Source organism: Populus trichocarpa, chromosome 1 (assembly GCF_000002775.5).
Source record: "Populus trichocarpa isolate Nisqually-1 chromosome 1, P.trichocarpa_v4.1, whole genome shotgun sequence".
In the NCBI taxonomy this organism is placed as follows: Eukaryota; Viridiplantae; Streptophyta; class Magnoliopsida; order Malpighiales; family Salicaceae; genus Populus; species Populus trichocarpa.
The window spans coordinates 6298557-6315682 of NC_037285.2; the positions used below are offsets into that span (position 1 = coordinate 6298557).

At 34.2% G+C, this 17126-nt stretch overlaps 2 protein-coding genes across 4 annotated transcripts; both read left to right on the forward strand.

The window, feature by feature from the left end:
* Positions 1–829: 829 nt before the first annotated feature.
* On the forward strand, positions 830–4582 carry LOC7491488 (uncharacterized). Of its 2 annotated transcripts, XR_002977811.2 has the most exons (7): positions 830–1154; positions 1880–2368; positions 2717–2938; positions 3023–3095; positions 3261–3368; positions 3511–4261; positions 4353–4582. XR_002977811.2 is itself a non-coding variant. In XM_002297887.4 (6 exons), the coding sequence occupies exons 1-6, from the start codon at positions 1038–1040 to the stop codon at positions 3876–3878; spliced, it is 1377 nt and encodes a 458-aa protein (XP_002297923.3). In that variant the 5' UTR covers positions 830–1037; the 3' UTR covers positions 3879–4582. The 2 variants fall into 2 exon arrangements, 1 of the variants encoding a protein (XP_002297923.3); XM_002297887.4 differs by having other exon boundaries at positions 3511–4582.
* Positions 4583–5320: 738 nt separating this feature from the next.
* Positions 5321–15936, forward strand: LOC18094470 (protein ARABIDILLO 1). Of its 2 annotated transcripts, none has more exons than XM_024585190.2 (14): positions 5321–5436; positions 5550–5640; positions 6068–7481; positions 7737–7895; positions 8039–8119; positions 8231–8362; positions 8525–8652; positions 12605–12692; positions 13142–13236; positions 13649–13712; positions 13861–14036; positions 14249–14470; positions 15019–15103; positions 15228–15936. In XM_024585190.2, the coding sequence occupies exons 3-14, from the start codon at positions 6123–6125 to the stop codon at positions 15402–15404; spliced, it is 2766 nt and encodes a 921-aa protein (XP_024440958.2). In that variant the 5' UTR covers positions 5321–5436; positions 5550–5640; positions 6068–6122; the 3' UTR covers positions 15405–15936. The 2 variants fall into 2 exon arrangements, with proteins under 2 accessions (XP_024440958.2, XP_024440961.2); XM_024585193.2 differs by having other exon boundaries at positions 5348–5640; positions 15228–15416; positions 15508–15936.
* The last annotated feature ends 1190 nt before the right edge of the window (positions 15937–17126 follow it).

A 17126-nucleotide genomic window follows, 5' to 3' on the forward strand; every position in this document is an offset into this window, starting at 1 on the left:
AGCGTGTCTGGCCTAACCTTTTTTTTTAAAAAAAAAAAAAGAACCTTCAGTATGTGGTTTTTGATGATTTTTTCCCTTCAATTTCATTATTTAATATTGAACTGATTTTAAATTGGTTTTAATTTTTTTATCATATAATAAAAATATTATTGAACTCATTAGAATCCACAACCCAAGTCACAAGTTTGACAGGTTAACTTAGGTTGACCAGAATCGATACAATATATCATCGTCTCAATGTTTAAAAAAAAAATGCAAGCTTTTTTTATATTTAAAGTCAAATAATTTTTTAACGATTATCCAAATTGCTTTAAACTCGTGTCTGACGTTTGTTTTTTATGTTATTTTTTTTATTTTTTGATTTTTTTTATCTTTGGATATGCCAAGTTGACTGAGATATATTAAGTCAACTCTCAAATAATTTAATTGAAAACCCGAACTTAAAAATGACTGAAGTCGAGGGTTTTCAAGTTTGACTTACTATATTGAGTTTAATGAGAATGTGAAAAAACTTTCCAAAATTAAAATTACTTTTTACATTCAAATTTTTTTTTTTTTTTTGTCTAACCTGCAACATATCACAAGAAGTAAACTAGTAATCTCTACAGCATTTTAATCTAGATACTATCTATTATTTAATCTAAACTAGTAACTTGTTATTAAACAGCATAATTTTTATAATTCATAAATATATTAAAACTTCTCATATTGTAAATTGCATTAAATTATTGCATGGGCCGTATAATAATTTTGGTAGACCTACATAAATTCTGGCATAAAAGCCCAGAACCATTTGACAGGGGGGAAATAAAAAGAAAAAAAGAAAAAAGGCATTTTACTTTACTGCAAAATCTGTGCGGGTCTCCAACAGTCAAAACCAAAATGACCTTTAATTTTAAACTCCAAAGATCCACACAGATACTGTAGTTGCATAGCGTTGCTCGATCGCTAACAAAAAAAACATGCTAAAAAGTTGACAGATTTCAGAGCTTAGATTGATAGATAGTTAGATAGGTTAAACATACCAAAAGGTAAAAATGGAGTTTACTGAAGCTTATAAGCAGACGGGTCCTTGTTGTTTCTCTCCAAACTCCCGTTACATCGCTGTTGCTGTCGATTACCGTCTCGTGATTCGTGATACGCTCTCTTTTAAGGTATTTTCACTACCCTTTTGATTGTTCTGTTTGTTTTTAAGAAATTCGTGGTGAATTTCTGTAACGAGCTATGTTTGGATGCTGAGAAAATTGGAAGAATGCAAGTTCTTGTTTGATCTTTTTCTTTTTTTCCTAATTTCAGTGGTGTGTATTGAGCTACCCTTTCCGTTTTTCTTTTTGGTTTCTAGAACTTCGTGGTGAATTTTGTGTTTGGATGCCTAGAAAATTTGAAAAAAATGGGAAGAATAGAAAGTTTTGTTTGATCTTTTTTCTTTTCTTGTTAGTGTCAGTGGTGTGTGGTTGAGCTAGAACGGGAATCTGATTTGGTATTACGTTAAGTCTTGTTTGCCTGATATTTCTTTGTCTGGTTACTGAGAAAGTGGAAGTTTGTTTCTTAGTTTCTCGTGAACTTAGTGTAATGCTTGTATTTGGATCCTTGGGAAATGCATGGAAAGTATAAAAGCTTTGATCATTTTCTGTTTTCTTGTTAGTGTCATTTGTGAAAATTGAACTGGACTGGTTAAGTAAAAGGGCAGGAGGATATTTGATGGTACAATGCGAGGTTTTGATTAAATTATGCTTATGTCTTGTTTGGTTACTGAGAAAATTTTGTGGGAAAAAAATTTCTTTGTCTGCTCAAGTATTAACCACTGAGTTTTATTAATCGAGGCTATTAAATATGGGATTCTTTTGTGAGATCTTGCATTGTTTTTTATGATTTGCAGGTTGTGCAGTTGTTTTCATGCTTGGATAAGATAAGCTATATAGAATGGGCAAATGATTCTGAGTACATCCTTTGCGGTCTGAATAAAAGACCGATGATACAAGCATGGTCATTGACTCAACCTGAGTGGACATGCAAAATAGATGAAGGTCCTGCTGGTATTGCATATTCTAGATGGAGTCCTGACAGCCGGCATATACTTACCACTTCAGATTTTCAGTTGAGGTTAACAGTTTGGTCGCTTTTGAACACAGCATGTGTTCATGTCCAGGGGCCAAAGCATTGCTCTAAAGGGGTTTCTTTCACTAAAGATGGGAAATATGCTGCAATTTGTACGAGGCGTGATTGCAAGGATTATGTAAATCTACTGTCATGTCATACATGGGAAATAATGGGTGCGTTTGCTGTTGATACATTGGACTTAGCTGATATAGAGTGGTCGCCGGATGATAGTGCTATAGTAATATGGGATGCACCACTTGAATTCAAGGTAATGGCGTTTGTTTTTTGTTGCATTTACCATTTATCAAGAGCACTTGACTTTATAAGCACGAGGAGAAGCAAATCTGGGGTAGAATTTAATGCTTATATTGTACCCTTCTAATTTCTTGGTGATGATTAGCATTTTATGATAGTACATTGCCAAGCATTGAAAATGTCTGTTGCTATCAATTTTATGTCTTGCATTATGCATATGTGACATTTCATAGGAGCTCCACTTTGTATTATATCTCATGGTTTATCAATGCCCAAGATTGCATGTTGACTTTTGATGGTTTCTATCTTTGTGTCCCTGTCTATAAGACTGAGAGCTTATGGTTGTTGCAATTCGATACAGGTTCTAATTTACTCCCCAGATGGGAGATGCCTATCCAAGTATCAAGCATATGAAAGTGGACTGGGTGTAAAAAGTGTTTCGTGGTCGCCTTGTGGCCAATATCTAGCTGTGGGTAGTTATGATCAGATGTTGCGAGTTTTGAATCACTTAACTTGGAAAACATTTGCTGAATTCATGCACCTATCCACTGTCCGTGGTCCTTGTTGTGCTGCTGTTTTCAAGGTGACTGGATTTTTTTTTTTTATATCATTGGGTGCACTGATGATTTAAGTGGTTACAACTTTCAGTCTTTTCTTAATTTTGCAGGAGGTAGACGAGCCATTGCACCTCAATATGTCTGAGTTATGCTTGAGTGATGAGTTTCTCCAAGGAAATTCTGGTAAAGCATGACTGCACAAGTATGGAGTATCTTACAGTGACATGGATCTTGTTTGACACAGAATGTTTGATCTGTAAAATGAATTTGAAACTGTCTTCATGCAACTATATCACTTCTTTTGAATAACTTTTCTAGTCGAATTAATACCTTTTCCTTTCCTAAAAGATGTTTCAGAAGGACACTTCAGAGTCATGTACGATGTTACTGAAGTACCTATTAGCTTGCCTTTCCAGAAGCCTCCTGCAGACAAACCGAATCCTAAACAAGGCATCGGTAAAGCCCATCTTTCTCGTATAGCATGTTGATGCAATTAACAATACATGTTTTAAGAGTTCCTTGCAGTGCATTGATGTTTGTTTTCCTCTTTGTTAGTATCAAACCAAAATGCACTAAAAATGCATGACCTTAATTGCAGGTCTTATGTCATGGAGTAAAGACAGCCGATATATTTATACACGTAATGATAGCATGCCAACTGCTCTGTGGATATGGGATATACGCCATCTAGAGCTTGCTGCCATCTTGGTGCAGAAGGATCCCATACGAGCAGCAGCATGGGACCCAACATGCACACGTCTTGTTCTCTGTACTGGCAGCTCTCACTTGTATATGTGGACCCCATCAGGTGCTTACTGCGTGAGTAATCCTCTACCACAGTTTAACATAACTGATTTGAAATGGAATTCAGATGGAAGTTGCCTCCTCCTCAAAGACAAGGAGTCGTTCTGCTGGGCGTCTGTGCCCTTATTTCCAGAATCTAGTGAATATAGTTCAGATGACTGAGGCATGTCTCCATTTTTTAATCCAGGTGGCTTGCAAACTTAACAAAAAAAAGTATACTACAAAAACAGGGCATCAGTGTTTAACCAAATATTTCGATTCTCCTTATCTCTGTTTTTAATATGTCAGAAGTGAAAAACTTGAAGAACCATAACTCGATTTCCGAAAGAGTATACTCGTGACACAGGTTTGGCCAGTCTCGGGGTGTGTGTGTGTCAAGACAATGGCAAAACGAATGAAACTATGGCAAACGACATTTATCCCGTGTCAAGACAAATCAATAACGGAAGTCAAATATATACCAACATTTGTTGAGTTTCATGGAATCAGCTATCCCTTGGCGAAGCTGCAAGTAAACTGTGATAGAAACAAAGCAAGCATATACCGTAAGTATGCTTTTTTCGTGTGATATTACTATGTTTCTTAATTCTGCTTCTTTCATTGAACTCTTGTCAAATGTTTGTATTTTGTGAGCAGGACTGCATGCAATAAACCCTACCATACACGGCATTTTTTATGATATATCACAGCTTTGTAATTAGGTAACATTTCAAACATTAGTTTAATGAATTCCATGCCATGTCATTAAGTTTCGGCTAACCTTGTACAGGACAAATCAAGGATCAAAAGTCAAAACTGTAATAATTAACATCGTGTAGTTACATGGAAACAATCTATTATATGGTCGCTTCCCTTCTTGTTTATAACGAATTGGTTTTGCGTATGCAGAAAGTTCTCGTCAAGTTTTGATACCACCAAACATTACAAGCCGACTAAAACTTCCCAGAGGTTTTTTTTTTGCTCTCTGTGTCACTATCTTCGTTTCAAGTTCAATGAGAGACGTCAAGAAATGGATTCTCTCGTAAATGCCCTGTCTGCAAACGGCAAGCTGGCTTACGAATTGTAAATGCAGGATGCAAAGAGTTTAGCCATATCTTAGACGATACTTAATTGCATGTGACAAAAGTAATCTGCTACTGAACCGATGCTTTCGGTCTCTTGACCTGAAGTGTTTTTATCAGTAATAGAAATTAAAAGAATCCACTGGCCGCATGCATCAATGCTCCTCATTTTCAATAATACTCCATTGCCGCAATCGCACCAAAATAATTGGAATAACCACTTAGAAACACCTATCCATTGCACTTGCAGTAATTCGCCTTATCTTTCCTTTTTATCCATTGAATACATAAATTCTATCGTGTTTTGTTTGTGTTTTTGGATTAAAAAATAAATATAAAAGAATAAAAATGCTTTTGGTTCGAGAAATAAAAACAAAGATTTAAAATAATTTGATTTTTAGAATAACTTTAAAATGAATTTATGTGTTCTTGAAGACAATAAAAAAAATAAAGGAAAAAAAACCATTGACCTCAAGAAAAAAATCAATAATCACATGGTACTATAAAACAGGCGGTGAATGACAGAGAGGTATTTATATGGCAACAAGAAGCAAGAAAGCCCACCAACACCGTCCTCCACTCAACTAAACCTTTCTTTTTTCTCCCCTCTCTTTCTCGCATCAAACACCATTGCTTTGCACCCACAAAGAGAGAGGGAGGTATCTTTTAATTCGAAGCTAAAAAAACTGGCTTCAACTTCACAATTTCCTTTGTTTTTGTTTTTTACACTCTTTAACTGCCATTACCTTCTAAAACGCTTTTTTTTTTTAAGTTTCCTATTCACATTCACAGTTTGAAAGGTTCCTTTTTCAGGCTCTTTAACGACAGCCCAATTGAGTTTTAACTTGTTTGACGCTATTTAGGTATGCCCATTACTTGCTTTTGGTTGAATTCCTCGCCTGTCTTGTGATGTTTGGCTTTGTTCAGCAGCTGTTTTTTCATGTTTTTGTGATTAAGTATTTGTTCTTGATTGCAAAAATGGACTTCTTATATCTGGGGTTGCGATTATTGAATTAGAGCTTGTTTCATTGGATGTTTGTTTTTCTATGATAGTAGAATTGGTTAATTTTAGGTCTTTAGCATGTGAAACATTGGAGCTTTCTTTATTGAATGTTAGAAGGTTCTTTTATGAAATTAAAGATTGTTTGTTATGCGGTCCCAAAGAATGGTGTATTCTGTTTGTTGCTTGCTTTCTTAATGAATTTGGAGGTTGTTTGGCATTGGTGTATGTGTATAATAGAATTGTAGCTTGTTTGATTAATGAGTTGCTTATTTTGTTTCAATTGAAAGATTGCTGACAGAAGGGTTCCTAGTGTGCACGATATTGGAGCTTTTTGATTGAGATATGACTCGAAGGGTGAGGAGAAAGTTGGCACACTCCAAGGAAAAAAATAAGGAGATTGTAGGCAGTAATTCAGAGAATCAGGATGATGGATGTTTGCGCTCCAGTACCATTTGTGACCTTGATTGGATGGCATTGCCTGATGACACAGCTATTCAGCTATTTTCTTATTTAAATTATCGAGACCGGGCCAGTTTGTCGGCAACATGTCGAACATTTAGACTGTTAGGTTCCTCTCCTTGTTTATGGGATTCTCTAGACCTTCGGTACCACAAGTTTGATATTGCAGCAGCACAGTCGCTGTCTTCTCGATCCAAAAATCTTCGGAAGCTTCGGTTTCTAGGGGCAGAGTCCGCAGATGCTATTATTAGTCTTGAAGCGAGGGAACTTCGTGAAATTAGTGGTGATTTCTGTCGGGATATCACAGATGCTACACTTTCAATGATAGCAGCTCGACATGAGATGCTTGAGTGTCTCCAACTTGGGCCAGATGTGTGTGAAAGAATCACCAGCTTTGCAATCAGAGTAATAGCACTTTGCTGCCCCAAGTTAAAGAGACTTCAGATTTCAGGTGTTAAGGAAGTTACTGGAGAAGCCATAAATGCTTTAGCTAAGCATTGTAGGCAATTGGTGGAGGTTGCATTCATGGAATCCAATTCTGTTGATGAACTCGCATTAGGAAACCTGACTTCTGTCCAATTTTTGTCACTGGCTGGAACAAAAAACCTGAAATGGAATTCAGCTTCATGTGTTTGGAGTAAATTGCCCAAGTTGGTGGGGTTAGATGTGTCAAGGACAGATATAACTTTCAGCTCTGTCATGAGATTGTTTTTGTCATCCCAATACTTGAAAGTGTTGGTGGCCTTGAACTGTCCAGTTTTTGAAGCTGAAGTTGATAATCACATGACATATAATCATAAGGGAAAAATATTACTCACAGTTTTCAATGACATTTTCAAGGCAGTAGGCTCGTTATTTGTCGATATTACTGAAAATGAGAGCAACAACTTATCTTATTGGAGGAAAGTAAAGAGCATCGACAGAAGCATGGATGTCATTGCTACTTGGATTGAATGGATTTTCTCACATTTTCTTTTACGTATCGCGGAGAACAACCCCAAGGAGCTTGATGCTTTCTGGATCAAGCAAGGAGCAGCTCTGTTGCTTGATTTATTGCAAAGCTCACAAGAAGATGTTCAAGAAAGAGCAGCCAATTCAATTGCTACTTTTGTTGTGATTGACGATGAAAATGCCACTGTTGATTCTCAAAGAGCTGAGGTAGTTATGCAGAATGGTGGAATACAGCTGCTTTTGGACCTTGCTAGATCTTGCCGAGAAGGACTTCAGTCTGAAGCAGCAAAGGTAAGGGTGATTTCTTTTAGGTGCCATTCCTCATCCTTCTTGCAATTTGAAAGACATTTGGACAGTCATTTAAAATTATTGAATAAGAGTTGGAAAAGGCCAGGTTTAGATATGACTCGAAACAAAAGTTAGATGCTTAAGCTACTAAATTTTCTTACTCCTTGAATTCTTACTTCTCACATTTTGTTCATAGAATTTGATTTCCTGAGAAGTTAGTTATTTGGCATAATCCTGTAACGCTGTTGACCTGTGCAGGCTATAGCAAATTTGTCTGTAGATTCAAAAGTTGCAAAAGCTGTTGCTGACATTGGAGGAATTAATATCCTTGTCGGTTTGGCTAGGTCAGTAAACAGATTGGTTGCTGAAGAGGCTGCTGGAGGCCTATGGAATCTTTCCGTTGGAGAAGAGCATAAGGTTGTGGAAATTGAAGCAAGTTTATGATGCCATAACCTAAAATTATGCGACTTACTCTAATCAATGCTGTTTGGAAATTGAAGCAAGTTTATGATACCATAACCTAAAATTATGTGACTTACTCTAATCAATGCTGTTTACAGGGTGCCATTGCTGAGGCTGGCGGTATAAAAGTTTTGATTGACCTTATTTATAAATGGCACGCTGGCAATGATGGGGTACTTGTATGTATCCTGCATACATATAATATAAGCATCACTTGCTACATGATTCTGCAACTTATGTAGCATTTCAATTAAGAATTATGGGCTGGTGTTTGCAACCTTGTTATTCAGGAACGAGCAGCTGGAGCACTGGCAAATTTGGCAGCTGATGACAGCTGTAGCATGGAAGTGGCAGTGGCAGGCGGTGTCCATGCTCTTGTAATGCTTGCTAGATCCTGCAAGTTTGAAGGAGTGCAAGAGCAGGTGATCCTGGTTATAGCTTTTAATCTGTGCATGTGTTCACAAGTAAATGGTCATTTTCTGAATATGATATACGAGCGTCATGTTTATGGCATGTGATTCATTTACTAGATTAAAAGTGGGTTCTAAACTGCTGCATTCTCTGTTGCTTCTCTTCTTGACCAGGCTGCTCGTGCATTGGCCAATCTAGCTGCTCATGGAGATAACAATAATGACAATGCTGCTGTTAGGCGAGAGGCAGGAGCACTTGAAGCATTGGTCCAACTCACTTCTTCCCAGCATGAAGGTGTAAGGTAATCTATTTTTCTTTCAGCTACCTATGGTATTAATATAATAACTACCTATGGTATTAATATAATAGTTAATAACGATCTTACTCAAGCAAATAACAAGATAATCTTATGTATTTTGGATAATTCTAATAAAAAAGTAATTTCACTCGCCTTTTGAAAAACTTGCCATTCATTTTCATTGTTGTTATTTGAAGAGCACTATCATTCTAAATTTTTAACTATTTTGTTTGGCTTGAATTTACGATTACAATTACAAAATAAACTAAATGAGAAAGAAAAAAACATTGTTTCTTTCACTTCAGTGCTAGACACGGGCGCATTGTGTCAACTCTTACATTTTTAGTATATAAAAAGAAAATATTAAAACAATATTGTCTTGAATTTTTTTAAAATCAAATTGGGTTTTAATTGGATCATATTGGGTCAACTCTTACCTGATTCAATTTTAAACTCGATCAAGCCAGGAAAGGACTCGAGTGGAAGGGTCTCTAGGTTAGCCTGCCAGGGTTTGTTGATATTGCCAAAAAGTTTCCCACAACAATGCGCAGTCAATGTGCCCTTGTATTTCTTAATGTTTTTGCGTTAAAATTAACATATTTCTATAAAAAACAAAATTTATTGAAAAAAAAAAAAGTGAAAAATGGACCATGTTGATGAGATAAAAGAGTTGAGAGATGATACTTTTACTTTTATTTCAAACCATTCAATTTTGTTTTTTTTTTTTTGTATTTCTTATGGCTTTTTGATTTTTATTAAATGAAGGACAGAGAAAAAAAAAGTCATGTTACTTTGAAGAAAACAAATAAAAAAAGAAGGAATTATATTATAAAATCATTTCAATGGAATTTTAATTATTGCTCTTAAAAAAATAATTACCATATAATTAAATAAAAAAATTAAAAGGCTTCCCAAATCATGAAATTAAATATTTTAATCTGCATCTCTCTCTTAACTACTTAATTTGATCTTTAGTTATTGTTAATATTTTTTTTTAATATTTATTAGCGCATTTAATTCTCTATTTGTTTTATTAAACAGACCCATAAAATTTTTAACTTGCAATAAAAACTTTTCTTGCTGCTACAAAACATATTGACAATAGCTATACCTTATTTTTACTTTTTAAATTGTTTTTTGATCTTACCCCCTGTGGAATGAGTGCTAATGAACTAGTCGGTCAGTAAAAATAATCAATTCATGATTTTTTAATTTAAACTTGCTTTCAAGATCAAAATAAATTTTTGCATAAAAACAATGATTCTCATAAAAATAGCATGTTTTAAGTCAAAATAAAAATGAAATGCATGGATAATGAAATTAGGTTTTTATTTAAAAATATGTTTTTTTTTTAGTTCAAATCATTATGGTTTTTGCAAAAAAATTTTTGTTACATTTTATTTAATGAACTATGTCGTTAACGAGAAAATTTTGTTGTAAAAAAAAATAAAAAATTACATGAATTAAGAAAGATAATTTTGACAATTTTTTTTTTCTCCATAATTTTATCTGTAATTTTTCCTTTAAATGTCTATTTTTATTATTCTATAATTAAATAAAAAATTCATTCGAAAAAGTTTCTTATGGTAGTATGCGGGCAACCATGCTAGTTTCATACTAGGAGACCGTTTGACATGCTAACTTTTCTTTTTTGCTCAACTACATAAAAAAAAATCTTTTGGTAAGTCAAATGGTTTCTGCCTTTCGCAATATGACCTACACATAATTGCGTTACAAACCTTGATTTTATAGAATGTAAAATGCTTTTTATTCATGAAGACTTGTTTTTTATTTATTTTGCATACAAAAATTTATCTCACAATAGTTTAATCAAACTTTTTTTTAAATCTATTTTTTAAAAACTATAACTAAAAATGTTTTTCTTGAACCTATTTTTTTTAAGCATGTTTGGTATTATGATACAAAATGTTTTTCAAAAGTGTTTTTCGCTTGAAAAGCTTTATAAAGATTTTTATAGATTTTTATTTTATTTTTGACAACATATGAAAATCATCTGAAAACACTAAAAAAATCAATTTAATGCCTTTTCAAGCCAAATGGTTTTTTAAAACGCACTCAATTGTAGCTTGAAACGCAAAAACAAACAGTGTTTTTAAACTCTAACAAAAAAAGCTACCATAATACCAAATACACACTAAATAGCATAGAACTATCCGTGACTTGTGTTATGTCGGGGGTTGGATCAATTTTTTTCTAAACAATAAATAAATCAATGTGTTGCTAACTTTTTTTTAGAAAAAAAAAATCAATTATGAATTCAAAATATAATGCATGTTGGACAACATCTTTTTAAAATATTGAGATAACATATAAGACGACATCCTTTCATTTTAAATATTGAGATGATGACAAATCAATTTTACTCGGGTTAACCCTAGTTAGCATGCAAAACCAATGACCCGGGTCATTTGACTTCGATAACTCTATAAAGAGCAAATAAAAAAATACAAAGCCCAATTTTCAAATAACCAAATGTTGTTGATAAAATTGAAAAAAAAAATAATCTAAAAAAAGTAAAAATAAAAAACAGCTGGGGTCAACCTTGACAAACCTTCTAAACCCTTGACATGGATCATCAGAACCGGATAACCCTATAAAAATATATTGAAATAAATTATGAAGCATAATTACTAACCAACCCAATATTTGAGGACTAAACTGCAAAAAAAAGAAAATCTATTTAAAAAAAAACTAAGACAACCCACGGTATGAGTTTGTGATAATCCCATAGAAAGAAAATTGAAAAAAATAATGAACTTGAATCCGAAATTAATCTATTGGTGAAGGATAAAATTATATATATATATAAAAATCAATTTTAAAAAAGGGCCCAAAAATATCCCAAGTCAACTGGGGTGAATTTTCCAAACCCATTACCCAGGTCATAAAATTAGGATTATCTCATAGAAAGAAAAAAAAAAAATACAAAACTCAATTCTCAACTAACCAAATGTTGGAGGACGAAATAAAAAAATAAACTTTATTAAAAAAAACAATAAAAAAAGACCCGAGTAAAACTAGGTCACCCTGCGATCTGTTTAATGAGACCGAGATTATCTCGTAAAAGGCAAATAAAAAAAATAACAAAGCTTAATTTCCAACAAATCAAATATTAAAGAATGAAATTGAAAAGAAAAAAAAAACAGGTGGTAAAAACAACAATCAAAAGAATAAGAATAAAATTTGATACACAAAGTTTGACAACCCACTTTGGTCTTTTGAGAGTGCTAGGCATGGAAATCGAGGTGAGGAGAGAGAAAAGAAAGGAAAATAAAGAAAAGAAAAATGGTTTGCCGGAGTCAAACCAGACGTCCGTCGTTGACACACGCCGCACATGGCGGTAGACCACAACAAGTCTTTTTGGATAGCACCAACGAAGGGCGTAAGTATTTGGAGATTGTTGCACGCGCCATCCAAGCTCGGTGGCCTCTCCCATGCGCTAACAATTCTCGCCAATTCTTCCCTTTTTTGTTCGAATTGGTCATTCTCACCAATTCTTCTCTTTTTGTTCAAATTGGTCTTTGGATTGTCAATTTTCAAATTCATCCTTTAAATTTTAATTGTTTAAAATCAATGAAATTGATCTTGTTTTTACCCAAACCGAGAATTAATCAAATGTTTTTTTTTCTTGATACTTGAGAATCCCATAAGAACTGAATCAGAGCAAACCATGATTTCCAATCTAAAATCAACCAAATACAAAAAGGATAAAATTGAAAAAAAAAAAAATGAGCAACCTAAAAAAAAGGAAAAAAATGGGGATTCATTATTGTAATCCACCGTGTTTACGTGTCTTGTGCAGCAATTTCACCACCCTTTTTAGTTTCTTTTGTAATTGTAATTGTAATTGTAATGTAATATTTATGTACTTGGCTTCACAAGCTTCTACTCTTTTAAATACCATGTGGAATTTCATGTTCTTACTTACAAACAGGCAAGAAGCTGCTGGTGCTCTGTGGAATTTATCATTTGATGACAAAAATAGAGAAGCAATAGCGGCAGCTGGTGGCATCACAGCCTTGGTACGGCATTGCAATTGCACAGCAAACCTTTGTTAAAAAGACTTGTTTTCTTCTTGCATTCCAGCTGATGCATAAAAAGCTAAAATATCCAAAACTTTTGCTGTTTTTTATATATATCATCATCATTGCAATCATCATTATTATTATCTATTTGTAATCAGCTTCAAATGTTCTAATTTGTCCAGGTAGTTTGAGACGTTATGACAGGATAGGATAGGATTTAAAAAATACGCAAGTAGGTAGAGAAATAAATAACTACTAAAACCTCTTAAGCATTAATATTGAGATGTCCTTGATGTAGAATTTTGTTATCATGAATTCCAATGGTATTGTATGGTTCTTTCATGTAAAGAAATAAATATAACAATGCCAGTTTGATTATTATTTGAATTAATGCTGTTGCATGCATTTGCAAGTAATTGATGTTTGACTTGATTATGGTGTTTTAGGTTTCTCTAGCACAATCATGTTCAAATTCCTCCCAAAGTCTTCAAGAAAGGGCTGCGGGTGCTCTTTGGGGATTGTCAGTATCAGAAGCCAACAGGTAGTGAAAGTTTGAATCGATGTTGCCCTGGATTCCTCCTAATGTATTGATATTATTAGAGTTGACAATTGCTGCCTTGCGTTGGTTGCTTGGCATATGGAGATCCTCCGTTGTGATCCTTTATTGCAATGGATGTGACGGTGCCTTCACGTTTGCTATGCACGGACCCTGTTATTTTCTCTGTCCTGTTAACTATCATAACTCTGCCTCTTAAGATGCGATTTCAAGACATCAAAAAGAAATGTTTAAACTCCATTAATGAAAAGACTGTCTTTTTACTCTTTGATATGAAATTATTCAGTTGATGGTGCCTCGGTTTCAGTCTCTACTAATTAACTTGGTAAGCGAAATTGCATCTCTACAATCTGTTTTACTTTTACTAATGTGTTACCTCGGTTTCCTGTTAATCCAGTATTGCTATTGGGCAAGAAGGCGGTGTAGCTCCACTAATTGTACTGGCTTGCTCAGATATTGCAGTAAGTTTTGGTCTTTGGCAAACTCGGATGAACTGAAACCATCACCATCCAAGACCAATCAATCTTTCTTTAACTGAAATGGTTTGGTATAGCATTCATGGTAAAATTTGAACATGACTTGAATGACCTATATTTATTGGATTTTCAGGATGTCCATGAGACTGCTGCAGGTGCTCTTTGGAATCTGGCTTTTTATCCCACCAATGCTCTTCGCATAGTAGAGGGTGGAGGAGTCCCAGCCCTCATTCATCTGTGTTCTTCATCGGTATCAAAAATGGCACGTCTAATGGCTGCATTGGCTCTGGCATACGTGTTTGATCAGAGGTAGAGATTCAAAATACTTTTTAATCTGTCATGACCACACACTAACCGAAACACATGTATTTATTTGTGAGTTAACCCTTACACATCATGGATATACTGGGATGGCTTCCATGTGGCATGTGCATGTTAGATATTCCTATAACATGTCTAGGATTGCAGTGGCTTCAGGTCTCAATTTGCAAGAGTTTTTGAGTTTACTGTGTTGCATACAGAACGGAAGAATTTGCACCAGGGGGGCCTTTATCAGAGGGAACCTCAAAGACCATGAACTTTGACGAGATTAAAAGGGTGGCCCTGAAGAAAATTGAAGCATTTGTGCTTTCTTTCTCTGTTCCACAAAATTTTGCTGCTGCAATGGTGTCATCCGCCCCCAAAGCCCTTGGACAAGTAGCAGAAGCAGTACGTATACCAGAAGCAGGGCATCTGAGATGCAGGTTTTTTCTTTTTTATTCCCTTTTCCAATACCAATCTTGAAGATTCACATTTAAAAAACTAATATGAAATAGTTTAATTTAATAGAAACAATAAGCACAATTCTGTTGTTGCTTTTGATTGTCTGTGGTTGAAAAATGTCTTCATGAAGACTTGGTATACCTAGGATTTAGTAATTGTAATAATCATCTGCAAACAACCTTATGAATTGGGAGTGCGGAAGTCCAATATTCCCTCGTGCTTGTTCTTGGATGCTTTAGTTGAATCCAATACATTTAACACTTTATATGAAATACATTTGTTACATTGCCGTGCCTTTGTGGCTGTATTTGTTACTATTTTGAGGACCTTAGGTTGTTTGGCCCTGGGTGAAAAGTGTGTGAATTTTTCCGATTGCGGAACATTGGAGCATCATCAATAGATTGCATAATAAGGCATGCCAGTAAGTTTATAATATATACATAAATTAGACTCCTCACTGCTGATCTTGTTCTGAATTTTGACTCCTCACTGCTGATCGTGTTCTGAATTCCGTGTTTCTATTTTTCAGTGCAGCTGAGATTGGAAGATTTGTTGCTATGTTGCGGAATCCTTCTTCTATACTCAAGGCTTGTTCTGCCTTTGCTCTTCTCCAGGTGAGCCTCTTTTCCTCTCCACTATGCCTGCATGTGGAGGTTGAATTTGAAATTTGATATGTTTCTGCAATTAAATGTGAATGGCAGACACTATCCGAATAACACTTTTGTTACTGCATTTCAGTTTACAATCCCGGGAGGACGACATACATTGCATCACACAAGCCTGTTGCAAAATGCAGGAGCACCAAGAGTCTTACGCGCTGCTGCAGCAGCAACTACGGCCCCAATTGAAGCCAAAGTTTTTGCAAAAATCATACTTCGCAATCTTGAACACCACCATTTGGAAGCTTTAAATTAGATCTTGGAAATGGTTTCTTTCTGAATCTCTGCTACTCAATCCATCAACTTCCAAATTCCTGCTTGTGTTTCATAAAGCATCATGGTGGTAATTTCCAATGCAGCCATATATTCTCGTGAGTTGTGGCATGGCCAATGCAAAAGCACATTGGTTGAATGTGAGATGCTCTTGGATGCTTCCGGGGATGCAGGAGCAAAGGATGACTTGGTCACGTTTGCTTGACATAACTGGTTGGTAGCAACCATGCATGCAGGGGAAGCGTTGAGCATACGTTCTTTATTGCAGTTTTGAATTTGACCATGTAGAGCCTGATTTTACATAAATCATGTGACGAAAACTAGATGTAAACATTTTCGATTTGAAACTCGTTGTGTCAGGGTTTTAGGAATCAATGGAACTCATAAGTGATCGCCAATGGGTTCTTGTTGAGTGACAAGACCAAAAGTTGCCGAATATTAGTGGTCTTTGCTCTTGTCAGTTCTGTGTCTTTGCCGCATGCAACCTAATCATACACCACCATGACTTGCTCGAATCGAGTTGCTTTTTTTTTGGTTCTTATTACACCATGCGTGTTTCTGCAAATGAATCTTGAGTTGGGGCATCCTGTATCTTGTAGGCAACCACTTATAGTTTCTTAAGCAACAATGAATGCATGTATAATTCTATATATAAATATAAAAACACTTGTTTAATAAATCAGATTAAAAGTCTTAAAAACTAAAATATGAAACCTTGTATTAAACTACTAAAGTTGGCATTTTGGTTTGGTGTTTAGAACCAAACTAATTTGTATGCCTGCTTTACGTAGTGGGGACTGGGGAGATCTAAATTTTTTTTAAGCATAAATTTTTTTCCAAATCTCATGAAATTTATTATTGTTAAATCTGAAAATATAGTCATTTTGAATTTTTTGTTTTATAAAGATAATTTTTTCTTTTGTATTAATCAATGCAATATTTTTAACTGGAAACATTGTTAAAAAAAAATTATGATTAGTAAATCAAGTTAAAAAAATAATTCAAAATAGTATGTCTATATTTTATATGATTGAAAGCTAAATTTTTTTTTTATAAATGTGATAAAATCAAGTTTCAAATCTATTTAAACATTCTAATAATCAACAAATAATTTGAATGGAGTTTTTATAAATAATTTATTATTAATAGTATTATTTTTAAATCAAATACATAATAATTGAAAATAAATTAAAATTAAAATATTATTTAAAAATTATGTTAAAACTAAAAAATAAGTGAATGTAGTAAATGTTCACAGGGTGTATAAAAAAACAAAGAGAAAAAGGTAAAAAAAAAAAAAAAGGCCACCAAAGGATCCACCCCTAATTTTTTTTTTAAACAATAGGTTGTCTATCGGAATCTAGAACATAGGTGCGGCATCGAGCTCTTGAACCCGCAATCTCTAATTTGATTGACATGTTCTACAAGCCTTATTCCCAATAAGGTTGGCACACTAAAGCCAGTTGAGATCATTTCCATACCCAAATCAGAAACAGAAGTTGTTGTTCAGAATTCGATTTATTTTCCTAGTATTTTACTTTTCTTATTTAGTTTAGAAATCCTATGGATTTTATATTAGCTATATAACTTCCAATAAATATTAGGATTATGGTTTAGATATAGAATATATATATATATATATATATATATATATATATATATATATATATATAGGGTTATCTAATTTATTTTTTAGAACAAATTA

Excerpts from the sequence above, each read along its gene's own strand:
- LOC7491488 (XM_002297887.4), top strand. The coding sequence starts at position 1,038 with ATGGAGTTTACTGAAGCTTATAAGCAGACGGGTCCTTGTTGTTTCTCT. Across the intron at positions 3,096-3,260 it reads GTTTCTCCAAGGAAATTCTG|ATGTTTCAGAAGGACACTTC; the intron begins GTAAAGCATGAC and ends CTTTCCTAAAAG. Across the intron at positions 3,369-3,510 it reads GAATCCTAAACAAGGCATCG|GTCTTATGTCATGGAGTAAA; the intron begins GTAAAGCCCATC and ends CCTTAATTGCAG.
- LOC18094470 (XM_024585190.2), top strand. The coding sequence starts at position 6,123 with ATGACTCGAAGGGTGAGGAGAAAGTTGGCACACTCCAAGGAAAAAAAT. Across the intron at positions 7,896-8,038 it reads CCGTTGGAGAAGAGCATAAG|GGTGCCATTGCTGAGGCTGG; the intron begins GTTGTGGAAATT and ends TGCTGTTTACAG. Across the intron at positions 8,120-8,230 it reads CTGGCAATGATGGGGTACTT|GAACGAGCAGCTGGAGCACT; the intron begins GTATGTATCCTG and ends CTTGTTATTCAG.